Raw genomic sequence first — 15,767 nt, forward strand, 5'->3', positions numbered from 1 at the left:
AGAGGCTTGCGTATCCGCAATATCGTTGTGTGAAAACTGCGGCGTTAGCGATAGCAGCTGCAAGGGAGGCATTGTAGCCGGTGTCGATCGCTTGCTGTAGGTTAGCACTGCAACAATGGGGCTGGATGTGGGGTGCGGGGGTGCCCACATGTCGCCGTGTGGTGTGTTTTTACTGATTGTATTGCACAGTGGTAGACTTTTTGTTGAGTTGTCTGCCCACAGTGCAGGGATACTGTTCGTTGTGACAATGTCATTCAGCTGTAGGTCATTCATGACCTGGGGGCAGAAGGCATCAGAGTCTTTGGATAGCTGAAATGTGCAAATTAGCGAATTTGAACTTGCCTTTGGGGCTGAAGCTGTGTTGTCACAGTGTGCTGCAGGGGGTCCCGTGGCCTTTGTGACATGGTAGTCTGGCTCTGTGGGAGTTTCCGTGACCTCTGTGACTTGACAGTCTTGCTCAGACGATGTGTGTGTCTGAAGGGGCAGAGGGTCACGCACTTGAGCCCAGACTTTCAGCTGTTTGAAGTCCAGTACGGGTTCGAAGCGGTCCAGCAGGTCTTTTCCGATGAGAAACGGATAAGTGTTCATAGGGGAGATATAGACTGGGTGTATCAGCCTCATAGGTCCAATTGTCAGGTGGATGGAAGCTACATGCTTGAGCTGGATGTCGTTTTGGCTATACGACTGCACATTTAGCTTACAAGTGTGAAGGTTAAGGGTGCGATTTTTCCTCTGTGCTTCAAATCTGAGTCTTTCAAACAGTTGGGCGGATATAAGCGTGAGGTCGGAGCCAGTGTCCACTAGGGCTTCGAGCTTAAATTCCCTTTCCATAGTGATAGTCAGATAGAGTTTTCGAGTCATCCCCTTCTCGATTAGGTTTCCCAGGAGTCTTGGTGTGGGGACCTGTATGTTGCTTGATAAGCCGTCTGGATATGTGTCAAGTGTGTCATTATGCGTGCAAACAATCAAAGCAGCGCTTTCTGGTACGCTGGGCTGTCCCATGATGCTGTCTTGATTAGAGGCTGTTGCTGTCAGCTGTAGTGAGTGTGTGCTGCTGACGTGTGGGGGTGCAACAGTTAGTACACTAGTCCGTGGTTGGGGAACAGTGTTCAGGGTGGATGATTCAGTTGCAGGAAGGGCGGGAAGGTTGATTTCAGGTATCATGTCTAGTCGTGCTGTACCTGGTCCGTCCTTCTTGTCTTCCTTGTGAGGTTTCTGTCGGAGGAGCTCTTTCAGGATCTTTATGAGCTCTGTAACTTCAGAAGCAGCTACACTTTCTTTGCCAGACGTGGGTTCAGGTCTGGGCCTACCATTGTCCCGTCGAGAGTGGCCTCTTCGCTGGCTTTCTGGGCGAGGCGGGTCCCAGGATCCTTCAGAGCGATCGCTCTGGTACCGTGGACGGTCGCCATTATGACCACGCTGCCCTCTGCTGGCTTGGAGTGGTTTGGACTCTCTGTTGACGGGTCGGTAACTGTGGTTCTGTTTGGCGCCCTCTAGGGTTAGCTCTGGGTGGTGCACAGAGACAGGGCAGATATTGGGCTGTTTTACAGTCTTTTCAGAAATGGTTTTCTGTTTGACATAAGCTTTGTGAGCCAAGTCTCTTAACTGTTGCGTGCCCATGCTGCGCGGGCACGCCAGCACCCCCAGGTGGTAACTGATGGTAGGGTGCAGGTTTCGGAGGAAAAGAGTTTTGAAGTTGATGTCCTCCTCCATGCCTGGGTCGTTACGTGCCCCGAAGTAGGCACGTCGCAGTCTGTTATAAAAGTTCTGTGAGGTCTCACGTCGAGCTTGCTTGAGGTCCATGGCAGTGATGAACCCCTGGTCTGACTCGGGATCGGAGTACTCACGAATTAGAGCTTGTCGTAGATGCCAGTAGTCCGCTTTGATGGCCTCTGGTTGTCGATCCAGAAAGCTGCGTACGTCACGATTAGACGTGGCCCTGAGCAGGTACAGTCTGTCCCAGTTGTTCGCGTGAGCGACAGTTTGCAAGTAAAAGTCTATGTCTTTTAAGTATGCGTGGACGTCGTGTCCTCCTGCCGGGTCTGGGCTGAAGGTAGGAATATTTCTGGCCAGCTTGTCAAGGTTCTTTGAAGCTTCGTGGCTGTTGACCTTGACTTCCTGGAAGGGCGTCCTTTCCTTTGCTGCTGACGGGGATTCGTGGAGACTGGCGGGTGCTCTTTTAAACAGGGGGCTGTCATTCCCCTTCGTAGCTCTTGCTTCGTGGCTAAAATGTGCGGAGTAACTGGTCAGGGGAAACTGTGTGTTGTGTGTTTCCCCCTTCCGGTAACGTTGCACTATATATGATTGTCTCAGTTCTTTTTGCACCATGTCAAGTTCATCTTTGAGCTCGTGTCTTTGCTGGACGAGCTCGTCGATCTCGGCTTGTGCCGACTGCAAATGTTTTGCATAGACTTTAGCTTTAATGTCTCTGTCTTTAAGTTCATCAGTGGCTCTCTCCAGGAGGAATTCGCCACGCCGAAGCTTTTCGTCGAGGTGTTTCCTGGCGTCTTTCTCTGACTGTACTCGTCGGTCGGTGTCACGACGGAGCTCCTTCAGGGTCTTTTGAAGCCTTTCTATTTCTTGTCTTTGTTCTTTGTCTGTTTCGTCGTCTTTCTCTGTGTCTAGAAGCTGATCTAGACGAAGCTGGGTGAGGGCTTGGTCTCTCTGGGCCTCCTTGGCTTGAAGCTTTAGCGTTGCTGCCTCCTGTTCCAGGTTGTCGTAGCTCCCTTCGCTTAGCCGTGCCTGTGCGATGAGGACGTGGGCGAGGCTTCCGAGGATCTTGGCCACTTCCTTGTTGGAGTAGCTCTGCGTGGGGTCGTGTGTCATCAGCTGGTCTAGCTCGGTGTCCAGTTGCTCCTCGCTCGGCTGCCCCAGACTTCCTTGACTGGTGGCCGTTAGCGCTTCCAGCCATGTCGTTAGGCGATCCCACGGGACGGCGGAACTGGGTGCACGGAACATTACTGCGGACGAAAGAAACACAGCACACACACACACACAGAGAGAGAGCCAATGCAAGCTTGTTCTAAGCTAACGAGCTATCGTACGGATAGCTGGGAATTTTGGCTAACTGATCTAGACAGTTAGATAATTAGACAATTCAGACAATTAGGTGGGCGGTAGCCCTGGGGGGTCACTTGGTGAACTGCTGCTCGGTCGTCCCGGGACTATTTAATTCTCCTTGGGGTCTCTTGGTGAACTGAAAGAAACACAATCGTGATAGTCCAACAGTGAGGATAGGAAAGAGCACAGTAGAAACAAACACAAGATGAATTGGTCTGTAATGAAAGGAATGTCAGCGTGCGCGCCGGGAGTGTTAGGGAAATTAATTGGCTAAATGCTCAAGATATACTAAAATTCGGCTTGTACTATGGGTTATCCCATTTAGCTCATCCTGGGGTGAATTGAGGTCGCTTACGTGGAAGATTAAATATCAAGAGCAATTTAGAAAAAGGCAAAAGTTTCTGTCAAGTAATGATAAAACAAAAAGCACTTTTGATACCGTTTGTAATTACCAGACTGAGCTTTATTCCCAATGGGAGGGGAACAGAAAAACTTTTGCAGAGAAAAATAAAAATAAAAATAAAAATAAAAATTTAATAAATAAAAAAAAAATTAATTAAAATTAAAAATTAAAATTAAAAATTAAAATAAAATTATAAATAAAATAAAATAAAAGAATTAGAAGCTCAACTTAATTCAAATTAAATTCAAAGCAAGTTTAAATGAAATTTAAATAAGCCTGTAAGGAAAATCAAATAAAAGAAAGCCAATCAAAAATCTTATCCTATAACGATTAATCTCTAAGTGGGAGTTATCCAAATAAAAGAATTAATCAGAAAGGGAGTAGTGATTTAGTGTTGCGCTGACTTAACAGGGTATAACCACACGGTGGCGTCCTTCCTTCCAATTGGACTGTGTGACTTAAACCTAATTTCACTTTGAGTTAGAGGAAGTTATGTTTCTTTTTAAACTTCAAATTCGAATAAGGGTGTTTAATCAGCGAGAAAGGAGACTTGGTTGTTGTTAGAAAAATTGTATAAATGAAACTGTGTACAACAGTAAGCAATAAACAATGTATAGGCTCAAACTTATTTTGTGAAGGCAGAATCAAATGACGGAGAGTGAAACTATCCGAATTTATCCACACGATGGCGCTATTGCGCCCGCCCTAGACTAGAGTTAGTTAGGCGGAAATGCTCACCAGATGGCTTTGTCTGGTTCTAGAGTCGCCCTCCGGCGTGCTGCAAGCGGCGTTGCAATTCTTGAGTCGCCCTCTGGCGGTTTGCAAGCGGCGTTGCAATTTCTGAGTCGCCCTCGCGTTCTGCAAGCGGCGTTGCAATGGTTGCAATTCTTGAGTCGCCCTCTGGCGGTTTGCAAGCGGCGTTGCAATTTCTGAGTCGCCCTGGCGTTCTGTGCTTTACTGGCTCTTGCAAATCATTTACAAATGACTGGTGCTCTAGATGCACGCGTAACAAGACGGGTGAATGCAGGAATTTTCCGTCTGCCTATTCACGCATTTTACATGGACTCCAATAGACATTTATCAATATGGCTGACGGTTTTCAGCATCTCTGATTCAAATGTTTTAGGTCTCAAGTCTTTGGTTAGCTAAGCCAGACTTAAACCAGGAGTTATCGTTTATCTTAACGATATAATAATTATTCTGAGGCCCCTTATATTGTACAGGAGAGTCTCGTCCTGTCCCAATCTTCCGCACAGATAGAAACTTTTGTAGTTCAGATCAAGCGGGATAACGCAACGTACGTGTCTACAGACATCATCAAAATCTCATTATTTTGATGGAACACATAATATATTGCTCGAGTCAAATGTATGGATTTTCTACAATACATTCGTTTGGAAATCACGCGGATAAAACCTATTGCGCCTACGGCTGCAGGGGGTTTCGGAGATCACGCGGATTTTTATTAATATAATCCGGCTACTTCAACATTTCTCAGCATCTGTTTATGCTTGGGTTCGCCTTGCGCGTACCGTTCAATTCACAAAACAACACCAAAACAAAACGAAACAAAAACGCGCGTGCAGGTTATTAATACCTCAAAAATACACAATGAATAGAATATGAATATCATTCACACATACACAAACGTTTGAAACTTGCCCGCATTCTCCACCAAATAAATGTAACAACAACGACTCATGAGTTTAATGTCTCGGGGAATAATTAACTCAAAAGGGATTTAATATTCAATATTCATGAATTTATGAATATGATTTGCCAGTTGTTCATTACGTATTAAAATTTTCCGATAGGGAAAATTGTTTAATTAAATACAAGTAACCCTTTATGAAATTGCTTGAAATTATCCTACTAAGTTTGTCCTGCAAATTAGTTATAGACTTTTCAAATCAATTCTCAATAATGGATTACTGCTTTCCGAGCGCATGAGAAACATTAACTTTACTGATCAGGACAAGTTCAATATTTCAAATGGTCATACAGTTTACTTTACTAACATAGTAGCATAAGCAGTTAGGTAACGTTTAGATCGCAAGTTTCATTGACTTCGTGTATGTGGCAGAATAACAGATTCAACTCATTAAATGTCTTTTGAAGGTTTAATAAACACAGACTAAAAATAACACTACAATTCACACAGAAAGTACATACTAAATATGCATCAAGAGAGTAGAAATATAGATATTAACGAAAGAATACATAAACGAGAATACTGAATAGACTGAAGTTAGAGAGAGATAAAAGAGAGAGAGAGAGACAAAGAGAGTGGGGGAGGGTGAGAACCAACTTTCCTTCAATTCACCAGATACGACCTTCACGGAGTTAATTTATCCCAACGGGAGAATAACACACCCTCTTTACAGCAGTAAGAAATAGAATACTTGCATTCTTTTTGGTTTCGTTTTGGCTTCTCGCTTGTGTGCATGTGTGTCTGCGTGTCCGGCGGTCCGGCGGTCCTTTCCGAGGTTGGGAGGGAAGCGGCTGTTTGCTTTAGCGATGCTTCGTGTTCTTGAAGATCGGATTGTAGAAGAGAAGATTTTTGGAAGAGATGAGGCCTGCTTGGAGGGCCTGCATTGGTGGCCTGGCTTGAGTGTACCAAAATACCATACAGAAGAAACATTTTACAAAACAATTATGTGTTTACATATAATGTCCTGGGGTGCATGTTCATCTATAGATGGTTTGTCTATAATTTGAGGCAAAAGCTCTGTGTCTTAAGCTCTTTGTGTATAAGACTTTCTCCACATTCTTTCCGGTCGTAAAACATCTTATCAGATGGTTTCCAGGGTAGCTGTTGTGTTGGGGGAAGGTCTGTCCATCAGCACAACTTTCAAAGCATATTTGTTAAATGTAACTGGCGATTGTGTGTTTGATTCGCCTGAGTCGCTACAAAAATATTTTCATAATGTATTTATTATTACAGGCTGTTATATAAAAAATAAATAAAAATAATATATGCTACTAATAATAACAGTAGGTAATGAATGGTATAGGGTTCGAATGTATTTTAATATAAATATGTAGCTATATTGCAGTGCTTGTGTCCCAAATCCTAATCATAGACTGTAAAAAAAGTGCATATTATTAATCCTAAATATGGGACATTAGTAATTTTCAATTCTATTTAGGGCAGATTGCACATTGAGATGCAGGGCTTATCTTTTTTACGGTTTATAGTGTGCATGTTCACCACTGCTCCATATGTGTGCAATAGCTCTGACTATAGAGTTTAGCCTTCACGTCACTTTTTCTCTTTTTCCATCACCAAACCTCTTCTGTTCACAGCCTTTATTGCAGTTTAAAGACTTTTGTAAAATCACATCTGTTTTTTCTTTTCAAACTACGAGATGTTACAATTTAATATGTTGCAGGCTCATTTATTGATAAATTATTGATCATAAATGACATTGATGACAATAAATAATATATTAATAATTATATTATTACTTGAAATAATAATATATTAATATATAATAATATATTAATATATTAATGATATATTAATAAATAATAATATATTACTTATTAATATATTATTACTTAAAATAATATATTACGGCTTGTTTTTGAAGCTGTGGTTGCTTATTTGTCTCGCAAGAGTTGGCAACACTGGTCGCTTTAATACAAAACCTCGCACTGAGGGCTTAGCTGACAGCCGACTCCGGCGTTTGGTCCCTCTGCACAGTTAATCCAGTATGTACAGTCGGCTAGTAGCCTCCGTGACTCTGATAAGAACGACACTTTAAGCTGGTACACCGCTGGGGTAACTTTGTTTTTGTTTTGTACAAGTTGCATTTCCGACCGTTCCGTGCAAAAGAAACACCCGGTGTAGCAGAGCCTTTACGGTTAATTAACCGCGACATTTTTAAGCGAGAAATCGGTAAATCGCTGCATCCCTACTTGTGTACTATTCAGGACTTTCCATTCTGTTAATCTTTTGTAATATCCCTTTAATTAACAAAACCAAAGAAGGAACTATAGCGGAACAAATTGTTTAAAAATTGTTAGTTGTTTTAATAGTTAAAAAATATTAGTTCACTTAAAGTTGACACCAGCATGTAAACTCTCCATCCTTTACATAGCAGTGACTTACTTAACTCTAACTTCTTTCTGTTCTGTTAAATAATCAAGTAGTTTATGGCCTGGTTTCACCGACAGGGCTTAGATTAAATTAGGAATATGCCTTAGTTTAATTAGACCATTTAAGAAAAAAACATTACTGGTGTGCGTCTTGAGACAAAACAATGGCACTGACATATTATGGCATTTTAGTCTGGGACTAGACCCAAGCCTTGTCTGTGAACCCAGGGGTAAGTGTCATAAATCTGACCAGAGTGTATTTCTAAAAATATGGTAAACCCTGTTATTGAAATACTTTCTTCAAATACTGCATAAGCATATTATTTAGAAAAAAAAAAGTTTTAGAGTTAAAGGTGCTTCATAACAAGAATTACTTACTTTATTTAACTACAAGGCACATCATTTACAATACCAATTCATCCAAATTGTACTGGATGAATTAGTTCAAATTCAATATGTATATTTTCTATCATGCTATGCGCATGTTTTCAGGTTCAGAGGCTACAATAGAAGACTATCAGAGCATAGCGCTGTATTTTGAGGGGGAGAAGAATCATCTTCAGGCTGGGAAGTTCTTTCAGAAGTGTGGACAGTACAGCAGGGTACGAGAACTGTATGTGCAGTTAGACTCCTTTCTCTTTTTCCCTCCCATGCCTGATCACACTCACTCTGTCTTTCAAGCTCTCACTTTTCGTCACACTTGGTTTCCCCGCTCTCTTTGCTCATTATGTCCAGAGGGATTCTTTACTCAACTGACTGTGCTAATTACCTTGGTCATTAAATGTGTATTAATACATTTCTCCCTGTCCGTCTGCACATAGGCACTGAAGCACTTTTTGAAATGTCCTAGCTCTGATGACAGTTTGGCCATAGAGATGGCCATTGAGACAGTGAGTACAGATGGGGAGCCATTAATTCACTTCACATTAATTCACTGTGTGTGTGTGTGTGTGTGTGTGTGTGTGTGTGTGTGTGTGTGTGTGTGTGTGTGTGTGTGTGTGTGTGTGTGTGTGTGTGTGTATACACACACACACACTCACCTAAAGGATTATTAGAAACACCTGTTCAATTTCTCATTGATGTAATTATCTAATCAACCAATCACTTGCTTCAATGTATTGAGGAGTGTGGTCCTGGTCAAGACAATCTCCTGAACTCCAAACTGAATGTCAGAATGGGAAAGAAAGGTGATTTAAGCAATTTTGAGCGTGGCATAGTTGTTGGTGCCAGCCGGGCCGGTCTGAGTATTTCCTAATGTTGCTCAGTTACTGGGATTTTCACGCACAACCATTTCTAGGGTTTACAAAGAATGGTGTGAAAAGGGAAAAACATCCAGTATGCAGCAGTCCTGTGGGTGAAAATACCTTGTTGATGTTAGAGGTCAGAGAAGAATGGGCCGACTCATTTAAGCTGATAGTAGAACAACTTTGACTGAAATAACCACTCATTAAAACAAAGGTATGCAGCAAAGTACAAAAGTACAACAGCAGAAGACCCCACCGGGTACCACTCATCTCCACTACAAATAGGAAAAAGAGGCTACAATTTGCACAAACTCTCCAAAATTGGACAGTTGAAGACTGGAAAAATGTTGCCTGGTCTGATGAGTCTTGATTTCTGTTGAGACAGTCAGATGGTAGAGTCAGAATTTGGCGTAAACAGAATGAGAGCGTAGATCCATCATGCCTTGTTACCACTGTGCAGGCTGCTGGTGGTGGTGTAATGGTGTGGGGGATGTTTTCTTGGCACACTTTAGGCCCCTTAGTGCCAATTGGGCATTGTTTAAATGCCACAGCCTACCTGAGCATTGTTTCTGACCATGTCCATCCCTTTATGACCACCATGTACCCATCCTCTGATGGCTACTTCCAGCAGGATAATGCACCATGTCGCAAAGCTCGAATCATTTCAAATTGGTTTCTTGAACATGACAAGGAGTTCACTATACTAAAATGGCCCCCACAGTCACCAGATCTCAACCCAATAGAGCATCTTTGGGATGTGGTGGAACGGGAGCTTCGTGCCCTGGATGATGTTATCCTATCAATATGGGCCAACATTTCTAAAGAATGCTTTCAGCACCTTGTTGAATCAATGCCACGTAGAATTAAGGCAGTTCTGAAGGTGAAAGGGGGTCAAACACAGTATTAGTATGGTGTTCCTAATAATCCTTTAGGTGAGTTTATATGTATATGTGTGTGTATATTTATATATGTATATGGTTACACTTTATTTTAAGGTTCCGTTATTAACTAGTTGCTTATTAGCATGCATATTACTAGGATATTGGCTGTTTATTAGTAATTATAAAGCACATATTTATGCCTTATTCTTCATTACCTTTTTCTACATCCCTTAATCCTATCCAATACCTAAACTTAAATGCTACATAAAACTACCTTATTAACTATTAATAAGCAGTAAATTAGGAGTTTATTGAGACAAAAGTCGTAGTTAATAGTGAATATGTATTCCCCATACTAAAGTGTTGCCATGTGTATACATGTACATATACATATACATGTACATATACATATATAGTGTATGTATGTTTATTTTTTAAATCACTATTTTTGCTCAAAATACTGTCCATTATTTAAATTTTTTCATAAGACTGAGCAAAATTCAGATCAAGCCTGTGAATGCCCAGGCTGAAACAGGGGTGTTTTATGATACTTTAAGATCTTTTTCTATCAGTTTTAATGACAAAATAAAGAAATATAACCAGTTTATTAATTAGTTTATTAATAAGGTTAATAAAATGAATCTTTTTTAATAATAAAAAAAACCTTTAAGATAAATATTTATGGGCTATTTATTGAGCTACCAATGATAACTGTACACTCGTTTAAAAGTGACCTTTAACATCCTATACAGCATGAAATGTAAATGATCTCATGGATGTGACTGTTGTGGTTGAGGGTCATAGTGGCACCAGCTGCTGCAGTAAACATAGTTTTACATTTACCCGCTTTAAATGTGCATTGCCTGTCATGTACAGTTGACCTAATGCCACCGCGGTGGCGGTGGCACTGAGGGTTAGGCTCGTCAATTTTTATTTTGTTTTATTTTTTAAAGAAAAATTCTAAAAATGTATAGTCTAGTCATCATGATGGGTATCATTCTTAACAAAAATAATTAATATATCAACTATAATTTCTTTATTGATGCCCTAATCAGAATCAAGGTGTTTGGCAAGCTAATTATAGCAGTAATTGAAAATATGGAAAATTGTTATGATGATGATGAAGATGATGATGATGATGATTACTGTCTGTTTAACAGGTAGGAGAAGCAAAGGATGAAGCTCTAACGAATCAGCTTATTGATTATCTGATGGGGGAAAGTGACGGAATGCCAAAGGTATTTAAAATATAAACAATCAAACTAAAACAAAAACAAAATATTTTGTGTGTGTAATACATTAATTGAAGCTGATTTCTTTCGATTGGAATTTTCCTTCAAGAAATATTGTAAATTTTAGTTTAAATATGTTTTTAAAGAATTTCAGAAATTTCCAATAAAATATTAAACTTTGAAAAGTTTCAACATTGATAATAATACATTTTACTTGGGCACCATATCAGCATTTTAGAATGATTTCTGAAGGGTCAAAAGACTAAAGTATTCTATTGGCTGCTGAATTTACATTTTAAAATATATTCATACATAAACTAGTTCTTTTTAAATTACTATAATATTTCACTGTATCTTTAATCAAATAAGACACTTCTTTCAAAAACATAAAAAAAAATCGTACTTACTCCAAATTTTTGAACAGTAGTTTTGCGACTTGCTGGACTTTCTGTATGTTCCATTATCCCACTGGATTCATCACCACTTCTTGCTCCAGGACTCAATCTTCATCTGATATAATCTTTTCAATAATATTTGATTAAATTATAGTAAACATGAGGATTGTCTAGTGTCTCCAGGGAGCTCTATTATTGAGTGTCACTTTTTAATTTATTGTCAGTTTGTTTGTAGTAAATGCATCTCTTTTTTTAAAAATGTGTCAGCATTAAACCCTTGACTTTAAGTACCTGTATTTAAAACAACCATCTATTAATTTTAAATATTTTGTGGCTCTCTTTGTTTAGTGCCTTATGTCTTTACACTCATCATCTCTCACTCATCATCTCTCTCTCTCTTGCGTCACTGCATGTGTGTAGTCTCTTGCCGTGAGTAGCTTATTGCATCTGCTGATACTTCCCCTTGTGGTGACCCAGCAGAAGGCACTTCTCTGTGTGTGCGTGTGTGTTTGTGTTTCATTAGAGTTCCTCTTCTTTATTTCATCATATTCGGACTGTGTGTGTTTGTGTTGTAGTTATTTAAACAGTTTGAAAATGGTTTGATTCAGTCCAAATCATTTTGTATAGTTGGGTGGTCTACTTAGCAGTGTTATAAGAATATTATATTGTATCTACTAGATAATATTTGCTGGTTCTGCTCTTTCCTAGGATGCAAAATATCTGTTCCGGTTGTACATGGCCCTCAAACAGTACAGAGAGGCCGCGAGAACAGCTATTATAATCGCTAGAGAGGAGCAATCTGCAGGTCTGATTTAGTGCCCTTTTTTGTCAGGTATCCAGTTAGTATAGGTTTATAATGTTATATTATTAAACAGATTGTCATTTAATGTTGTTGCTTTCAGTTCAAGTTTTTGGGAGCATGATGTACCAGTTTACCTGATTTGTAGAATTATTATCTAATCTTATTTGATCTAACTAAGCACTATAATAATCCAGACAATTTATGCAAATAAGACATAATACATTCTTAGGGAATTCCCACCCTGTATTTTCTGTGAAGCACACTAATTTGTGTGCGTGCTTGCGTGTGTGTGCGTGTGTGTTGTAGGAAACTACAGGAATGCCCATGATGTTTTGTTCAGCATGTACGCTGAGCTTCAGACGCAGCATATTAAGATCCCGGCAGAGATGGCCACAAACCTGATGATCTTGCACAGCTACATACTAGTGAAGGTGGGTGTTTATATGTATATGTATATGTAGAAGTTATATATTTGTGTGTGTGCGTGCGTGCGTGCGTGCGTGCGTGCGTGTATATAAGCACAGTGAGGAAAATAAGTATTTAAACACCCTGCTATTTTGCAAGTTATCCCACTTAGAAATCATGGAGGGGTCTGAAATCGTCATCGTAGTTGCATGTCCACTGTGAGAGACATAATCTAAAAAACAATCCAGAAATCACAATGTATGATTTTTTAACTATTTATTTGTATGTTACAGCTGCAAATAAGTATATGAAAACCAATGTTAATATTTAGTACAGTAGCCTTTGTTTGCAATTACAGAGGTCAAACGTTTCCTGTAGTTTTTCACCAGGTTTGCACACACTGCAGGAGGGATTTTGGCCCTCTCCTCCACACAGATTTTCTCTAGATCTGTTAGGTTTCTGGCCTGTCGCTGAGAAAAACGGAGTTTGAGCTCCCTCCAAAGATTCTCTATTAGGTTTAGGTCTAGAGACTGGCTAGGCCACGCCAGAACCTTGATATGCTTCTTACAGGGCCACTCCTTGGTTATCCTGGCTGTGTGCTTTGGGTCATTGTCATGTTGGAAGACCCAGCCTTGACCCATCTTCAATGCTCTAACTGAGGAAATTAGGTTGTTCCCCAAAATCTCATGGCCCCGGTCATACTCTTCTTAATACAGTGCAATCGCCCTGTCCCATGTGCAGAAAAACACCCCCAAAGCAGGATGCTTCACAGTAGGGATGGTGTTCTTGGGATTGTACTCATCATTCTTCTTCCTTCAAATACATTTAGTGGAATTATGACCAAAAAGTTATATTTTTGTCTCATCTGACCACATGACTTTCTCCAATGACTCCTCTGGATCATCCAAATGGTTATTGGCAAACTTAAGATGGGCCTGGACATGTGCTGGTTTAAGCAGGGGAACCTTCCGTGCCATGCATGATTTCAAACCATGACGTCTTAGTGTATTACCAACAGTAGCCTTGGAAACGGTGGTCCCAGCTCTTTTCAGGTCATTGACCAGCTCCTCCCGTGTAGTTCTTAGCTGATTTCTCAACTTTCTTAGGATCATTGAGACCCCACGAGGTGAGAACTTGCATGGAGTCCGAGGAAGATTGACAATCGTGTTTAGCTTCTTCCATTTTCTAATGATTGCTCCAACAGTGGACCTTTTTTCCCCGTAGCCCTTTCCAGCCTTGTGGAGGTGTACAATTTTGTCTCTAGTGTCTTTGGACAGCTCTTTGGTCTTGGCCATATTAGTAGTTGGATTCTTACTGATTGTATGGGGTGGACAGGTGTCTTTATGCAGCTAATGAGCTCAAACAGGTGCATCTAATTTAGGATAATAAATGGAGTGGAGGTGGACATTTTAAAGGCAGAAAAACAGGTCTTTGAGGTGTTCAAGACTTTATTTTCATTTCCCCGCCATGATTTCCAAGTTGGAGATCTTGCAAAATAGCACGGTGTTCAAATACTTATTCTCCTCACTGTATATGTGTGTGTGTTTATATATAACAAATAAATTCAGCCTTGGTGAGCATAAAAGACTTTAACATTTAAAAATCTTATTGATCCCAAACTTTTGAACAGTAGTATAATTGATTATAGTTATATTTATAATATTTATAATTTATGAAATTATAATATATTGTCAAGACGAAAGCACGCTCTGGTTGTCAAATGTTAATGTGATAAACTACTTCTGTTGTTACTCTTCCAAGACACTTGTGTTAACTCAAGGGAAAATTCCACTAAGTACATACACTAAGGAAAAAAACTGAAAACGTTTTATGGTTGTTGGCCATTCATTTACACAACAGCGGCATTTTGAGGGCCTGAAAATGCAAACTTTTGAAAATGGGTTTCATTGTGCACGTTCTTGAAAACAACAATGTTATTATGTCTGTGTAAATAATGAATTAGTAAAAAAACATTGACGTCATGCGCATACGTTCAGTCTCTAGGTGCGTAGTTTCTCTCTACAAAGTGACATCGCCAACTACTGGCCTGGCGTGCATAAAACAGAATTTTAATCGTTTTCGCGGATCCGTGTGAACAGGGATCGATTTGACAACGTTGTCAAACTTTACATTTGTTTTCAGTGCATCGTTGTCGTGTAAACGTACACTTAAATCACCTAGATACCATTTGGTTGTGCATCAATTGATTTGATGTTTTGTATCTAATACTTTTGATACAAAACATTCATACACTTTAAATGTGGTTTAACTGACCAAGAGTGTTTTAAAACTTTTTGTTGCCCCAAAAATCTGAATTAACAAACATCTAATGTTTGAGGGAGGCCTAGAATTCTTTCAATGTTGGACATGTCAACAGAAATCTGTTATCTTTTTTTCTCAGTTCTCAAGTGATTCGATGTGCGTGTGCTCATGAGGTATTCACTGTTCTGTGAAGTTTTAGATGTTTGTTTTTCATTCATTTTTCAGATCCATGTTAAAAGGGGAGATCATTTAAAGGGTGCACGAATGCTTATCCGTGTGTCCAACAACATCAGCAAATTCCCATCCCGTGAGACTCTTGTGCACCCACACACACTTGCTTTAGTAATGTTATGGCTGACAGAATGCACCAGATTTTTTCTTATATAGAGAGGAGATGGCATCCCCTATGTCTGTATCACTGGTTTAACTGTCAATAATCGATAACTTGCACTTTTAAGTTAATTATATAATGACCCTGACATGATAGATATGCTTTAAGAGTATTACTACAGTAATGAGTAATAATGAGCCGTTTCTACACAATAGAAGTTGTAGGCTCTCTGAGCTTTGTAGGCTCTGGATCCACCTTTAATGTAGCATAAAGCTGTGTGTGTGTGTGTGTGTGTGTGTGTGTGTGTGTGTGTGTGTGTGTGTGTGTGTGTGTGTGTGTGTGTGTGTGTGTGTGTGTGTCTGTGTGTGTGTGTGTCTGTGTGTCTATGGCCTACAGACATTGTTCCCATCCTCACATCAGCGGTTATTGAATGTCATCGTGCTGGACTAAGGAACTCTGCCTTCAGTTTTGCCTCTATGCTGATGAGACCAGAGTATCGTAACAAGATTGATCTTAAATACAAGAAGAAAATAGAGGCCATGGTCCGGTAAGACATACAAGAGAAATTTACTAATAATGAACCGTCCATGGAAATGAAATGAATTAAGTTTCAGAATTCCAGAAGTTTTAAGAGCTTTAGGGATCCCTCCC

The 15,767-nt window shown here is 40.0% G+C and overlaps 1 protein-coding gene across 2 annotated transcripts in view; it reads left to right on the forward strand.

The window, feature by feature from the left end:
* The window catches only part of wdr19 (WD repeat domain 19), a 63,609-nt gene that overhangs the window by 37,911 nt on the left and 9,931 nt on the right, over positions 1–15,767 (forward strand). For both annotated transcript variants that reach the window (XR_010904773.1, XM_067441752.1), the window contains exons 27-33: positions 8,057–8,166; positions 8,386–8,454; positions 10,850–10,927; positions 12,025–12,121; positions 12,425–12,549; positions 15,011–15,092; positions 15,513–15,663. Coding sequence is in view for 1 of the 2 variants with exons in the window: in XM_067441752.1 (XP_067297853.1) it covers positions 8,057–8,166; positions 8,386–8,454; positions 10,850–10,927; positions 12,025–12,121; positions 12,425–12,549; positions 15,011–15,092; positions 15,513–15,663 (712 nt within the window). In the remaining variant the exon portion in view is untranslated. The remainder of the gene's footprint in view (positions 1–8,056; positions 8,167–8,385; positions 8,455–10,849; positions 10,928–12,024; positions 12,122–12,424; positions 12,550–15,010; positions 15,093–15,512; positions 15,664–15,767) is intronic.

Source organism: Pseudorasbora parva, chromosome 4 (genome assembly GCF_024679245.1).
Source record: "Pseudorasbora parva isolate DD20220531a chromosome 4, ASM2467924v1, whole genome shotgun sequence".
NCBI lineage: Eukaryota > Metazoa > Chordata > Actinopteri > Cypriniformes > Gobionidae > Pseudorasbora > Pseudorasbora parva.